The 6,000-nt window shown below is 33.4% G+C and overlaps 1 protein-coding gene across 2 annotated transcripts in view; it reads right to left on the bottom strand.

Annotated features, from left to right (window-relative positions):
- Window positions 1-766: 766 nt before the first annotated feature.
- Window positions 767-6,000, bottom strand: part of LOC110024128 (protein COFACTOR ASSEMBLY OF COMPLEX C SUBUNIT B CCB3, chloroplastic) — a 31,207-nt gene continuing 25,973 nt past the window's right edge. The window contains exon 3 of one of the 2 annotated variants that reach the window (XM_020723910.1): window positions 767-1,403. In XM_020723910.1, the coding sequence (XP_020579569.1) occupies window positions 897-1,403 (507 nt within the window). In that variant the 3' untranslated portion in view covers window positions 767-896. The remainder of the gene's footprint in view (window positions 1,404-6,000) is intronic. The other variant, XM_020723909.1, reaches the window with a different exon arrangement.

The raw sequence follows: 6,000 nt of genomic DNA, 5'->3' as shown, positions 1-6,000 counted from the left end.
GCCTGATTGCCCTGACTGGCCACTGTCCTTGCACTCAATTTAAAAGATTTTGGCTTTACAGAAATGGAACTAATTCTACTTTGTTTGGAAGGGTTGATAGAAAGTGGAAAGAGAATTAATTTAGAATGTTGATTAATTAATTCAGTCCCTTGCCACATTACGTGAAACTATTACTGGTTAAGAGGTCAAGATTTTCTGGTAAGTTGTGTAGTCCTCGCTACGAAGAAAGGAAAACAATTCATAGGCTTAAATAGAACCACCTCAAAGTTGACGGTGGGCAAACGGTCGACCTTCCATGCTTGCTGGAACCACAAGCAAAGCATCAAAAACTGCACTTGTAGTATGGCCAAGGCAGAGCAGAAAGTCCAGCGGAGGCCAACTGCAGAGCAGATCAGTAATCCTCAATCTGTTTGATGTAATGTAGGCATAAGAAAGATCATGTTCAAGCATTTTCAACAAGTTCCATAGACTTTCATGCTTGCATAATTTATATGAAGACCAAAAGTTGCCAATGGCAAATTTCTCGTAAGTCTAGTGCTGGAGCTTATTGTACAGAGTGGCTTATTGGTGCATTTCGGTAGTGTATGCCCTTGATATGTTTCCCTCCATTTAATCTTGGAGAGAAACGGTGATTTCTGGTTACTGGCGCCGTTCAAGTTCCCATCACATCAGCTTAGTTTCTTATGGCTAGTGTGATAAAAGACTGCTTGATGACAATCAATAGAAGATGGAAATGAGTTTAAATAGAGAAATCAACTAGAAAACCATTTTGAACATAATCTCTTCCCCCGCATCATATGATGTTACCATTCAGAGAGAAAAAACAACAAATGAAATAAATTAATTATCTAGTCCATAAAAAATTGTTCACATTTTTTTTTACATTTCAGTTATATCTATACTTGTTGAGATAGAAGAACCAATAGTCCTTGTGGACCTACTAATATTTCATTCAAGAAGCTGACCAGACCAAACCAGACAACAGGAGTGACATCAACACCACCAAGGGGTGGTATCACCTTCCTTGTTAAGACTAGGAATGGTTCTGTGGGTGCGTAGGCAATAACATAAGGGAGCTTGCCTACTGGGAGTTTTGGATACCAGGACATGACTATTCTGAGGACGAACAGCAAGCCAAATGATGATAGAAAAGTGTTTGTGATCTCAATCAACAATTTTGCAGTTTGTGGATCCACGTCTGCCACCATTAAGCTTTCTGTGTGGCTTGAAACAAATCTCTGCATGGTCTCAGATAGAACCCGGATGGCTTCCATGTTACTAAGTACACTATGTGAAATTGATGGAGTAACCTGAACTTGATGAATACAACAAGCGACCGTAGTATGTTTCAAACAACATGAAGGGTGGGGGAGTAGGAGTTCGTTTACTTCTTTTCGGCATTTCTGCATGATAGGCATAATATTTCAGACAAGCATCACACAAAAATGTTTAGAAAAAAGACTTGCATGTACGAGATCTTTAGTAGCAAGTAAACCTCTCATATGCTTAACGTACATGGTTTTCATCATAAAAGAGAAAATTGGAGCTGCTATAGTAATTAACAATCTTTAAATGCACACAACAATAAGATATTTACGAATTTCCAACTGGTTTTAATACTCACACATCATTAAGAATCTGAAAAATATGTTACTGTAAAGAGTCGAATTATACATCAAGCCCAAGTGATTTAAATTTTTCTGACAAAATAATACTTGGACATTGGACATAATTTCCTAATGAAATTTCAATAAAAAATTAAGTTTTCTAAAAAATTATAAATTTGCCTAAGAAAGAACCATGGGACATACTGTCAGTCAAAAATGATCATGATAGGGACTAGAACATACACCTGTAAACGTAAAGATTACAGACATAAATTATATATTAACAGTCAATGCTTCATGTAAAAATTATATATTCTCCAATTGTCTACAAGAATGTTATATCATTCATATCTTTTTTGTGGTAGAAAATACAACACATGCTAACTTCTATTAATCATGAGTGGTTACTTCAGCAATGAATTTACATACATAGCACCCAATTCCTATGCATTTACTTATCCCGCACCCAAACTTTGATTGTTAAAAGCTAAGCACCTTTTCCTATGTATAAAAAGATGCATGAAAAGGTGAATTCACTATTTACATAGGTAGGGTGTTTTGGATGTAAAAATCAAAGTTTGGGTGTGAGATAAGTAATTGTATAAGAATAGGGTGCTATGTAAATTCCCTAAAAAATTAATCTACTTGATTGAGTAATATTACCTTTGAGTTCAGCAGTGTAGGTTAGAGATACAATTGACTGCACGAAACTTCATAAAAATGGCATTCATGTGGTAAATGGTAATCTATCAGTTTTACTGAAAAAATGGATGATCAACAAACCAACCCATCACACTTTAAAGAGTCAAATAGCAATATAAGGAATCATATCATGAAGGCTTATGCTGCCGGAGCTTATCTATTACACACTGATCTCATGTGCTCAACTTTATAATCATGATTTTAATGATTACAAATATAATTAGTTATAAGCTAATATAGTTAGTCAAGTGTGGTATAAGTATAGCCAAATTACTTGGCTTTAATTTACAAATAAAAATTAAGGGCATCCTGGACTATATTAATGGCTCACAGATGAAGTAGCTTGCTTAATAAGTTCGAGTTATCCCAAGTTCTATCAAAATTAAGCTTTGAAGTGCAAAAAAATTTTACTTATCTTTTAAATCATAGGTTTTTGTACTCGGACTCTCTAAGTTTATACCAAATAATAGTTTTTACCTCAAAAAAATAATTTATTTGAAGATTCTTAAAAAACAAAACCGTTGGTTGTACCATAACATTCAATTGGTATTACAGACCTACATTATTCAATGATCTAAAACCTCAAAGAAGATTCAAACATTCAATTGGTATTATAGACAGTACATTGTTCAATGGTCTAAAACCTCAAAGAAGATTCTTGCGAAATAATTTGAAAACAATAAAGTCACACAACAGTATTCTATTACCCGACTTCTATTGTTCGATGATTTATCCTTTGAGCTTTGAAAAGTTAGAATGTCTGCTATTTATTCAATCAATCGACAAATGCAAATGGAATTGATATAAGTAGGCTATCCTAACACAAGATTATTCATGAATAATAATTTTGTTGATATCACATTTAGTGAGTGGACACAATGAAAAAAAAGATAGCACAACCAAACTCAAAATTTAAAACTGGTTTCCTCTATGTGCTCAAACTTGCTAGTTAGATGCATGTTTCTGTATGCAAAACTGGCAAAGAATTTAAAATAATATGAATGTACGAATGAAATGAAGCAATATCATATTAGTGTCATGGTTCATGATTACGAACATTTATGCAGGAAACCTAATGAAATGATTACTGACGTTTACAATAGATTCAGCCAGAGAACTAATGCTTTATATTGATGACAAAATGCTAAAAAAAAAAATCCTTAAATATTAGCAGCTTGGAATGCTTCTGTTACTACATTTCTAAAACTAACGAATTATAAAATTATTCTTTTGATCATCTATTTATCACTCTTATTGCTTACAAACAAAAAATTAGAGCAAAGAATTGAAAATAATGTATGAAAAAAAAGAAGCAAATAGTCCTAAGAATTCAAAAAATATAAAGTGTGAGTGAATTAATAAGTGAATAGGATTTGGCGCCACCACCACAACAACAACAACAAGCCTTAATCTTGCTAAGTGGTGTTGGCTACATTAATACTTTTCTCCATTGCATCCTATTGAATGTCATATTTTCATTTAATTCTAACATATTAAGGTTATTTTTTATACAAAGGATTTGGCATCGATTATCATAAATTATAACTTTATTTTCAAAGTTGGAATAAATGATAGGAAGGATAGGGACAAAAAAATCACTAAATAATATTAATATTGATATCATGTTATTTAAACGTGAAAATTCACAGCAAAATAAGAGATTGTCCCTAAAAATAAAAACAAAAATCATGTGAAAAAACTAAGGGTCCGTTCGGGACAGTTTATAACTGTGGACAGCTTTTTGAAAACTCCATCATACCGCTTGTTTCGCGGGTTTTGCGGGTTTCGCCAACTTATCCAAAAATGACATTTTCTATTTGTTAAACACGCGGCATGCAAGATGATCCCTGCGGGCCGCGTTCGTTCGCATCTTAATACTCCCATGCCCTCGTTCTCATCTCCCTTCCTCTCGATCACATCTTCTGCCCTAGCCGCTCCTCCCTCTTCTTTGGCAATCTTTCTCGAACCCCTTCTTTTCTTCAATATTTCTTCTTCTTCTTCTTTGGCATTATCATTCGGATCTCTCTTTTTTTTTTTTTGTTGAAGTGCAAATCACAGTTCTTCTTCGCCAAAGAGAACAACATCCATGTCGTTATATCCTGAAGGTAGTTGCGATGATGAAATCTGCTCTCTTCTTATAGTAATTACGTTTGCCTTTATAATTTCTTCTAATAAATTTAAGATAATGTTTACTATGGTGATTACGTTGGCAATATCACTGTTGTATAAATTTAAGACAAAAGCAGCAAAACTGATATTGTATTTCCTTCAGGATTTGCAATTGTGATTTCTATAACTTGACCATTCATTTGATTAAGATTATTTCAGTTTAGTTTAAGAAATGATCTTTTAAAATCATATGGCAAAGTTTCGATTTATGAACTTTCTCTGCAGTCCACAATTTTGTGGAATGCTTTCAGTTAGTGAACAAATTGAATAATGACATTTTTGCTCACAATTTATTTAAGTATGGCTTCAATAAAAGAAGGGGTTTCTCAATTCCGATAGAAACATGACCTTGTCACTGATTTTCTCTTTCTATTCAAAATGATTGGCATCATGGGTCATAGTCACAATTTAAATTTCTTCTTCTAAATGATGTGTCCTCAGTCCTGTAATTATTAATAGGAGCACATAGCATCAGATGGGACATGGTTCATTTATTGATAGGGTTGATATGTCCAAGCAATTGCTTTTCACAGCTGAAATTGTTGCAAGGCATGAGGGTTAGTCGGTAATGGAGCTTTTGGCAGTTCATGATTGGGGGAGATAGAGAAGACAAGCAGCTTCTTATAATAGATTTGGAAAACAATGTGGCTATAAGTGTTGTGCACTTTATCATCTTTAAGTACTGCAAAGAGTGAGCTTGTGTCTATCTCATAGCAAGCATGGCACAATTATGTGCGAGATGAAGATTCAAGACTGTGATGCATTTGTTCTCTTCAGGGCTATAATGTGTGAGAGTTTGAGCTGTTATACATGCTCAGTTTTGGACGTCTTTTTACAAATTCGAGCAAGTTTCTGAAATTTTGAATAACTATTGAGAGAACATAATATTTAGAAGAATTAAATGATTTGTTTAATTGTATGACCACCGTGGAGCCTAGCATTTTGTGGTCTTTAAGATCAGCTAAGAACAAAGTTCTGCAGTAAAAAGATTGAAAATCCAAGGCATGGTTGATGGATTTTTAAACCACTACCTTGTGCCATATTATGTCATATGAATTTAATGATTTGTCTTAGATCTGGTGTCTGCGTCATTCAATTTAGAACTGTTTTTTACTTTTAAAGTTAAAGTGGAGGTATTTTTGGTGTGAAATGAAAGATTTGAATGTGAATGGTATAAATGTAAAAAGTAAATTTAGGTGTTAGATTTATAACTACGTAGGAATTGTGTGGTGTGTACGTAATTGCCCTTTTATTAATTTATCTATTTTCAGTATGATGATAGTTCATGCAGCTTTGATGAGATAAATTCTTGGTTTTTTCAATTCCATTGTTTGCAAAAAATTTTAAAATGAACGGAAAATATATCTTATGAATACTTGATCATTAATATTTGTGTGAAGGTTGGTTAAAATTTGGTTGTTCATTCAATGGGAAATAAATTTTGCACAACTCGGTCAGTGTCACTTAAACAAAGTGATGGATCTAAATTCTCTTTAGAGTTTTTTTTTTTTGCGAGTTGAAT

This window comes from Phalaenopsis equestris, unplaced genomic scaffold (assembly GCF_001263595.1).
Source record: "Phalaenopsis equestris unplaced genomic scaffold, ASM126359v1 Scaffold000249, whole genome shotgun sequence".
NCBI lineage: Eukaryota > Viridiplantae > Streptophyta > Magnoliopsida > Asparagales > Orchidaceae > Phalaenopsis > Phalaenopsis equestris.
Note: the sequence above shows the minus strand (reverse complement) of the source record. Positions and strands in the feature narration are given on the sequence as shown.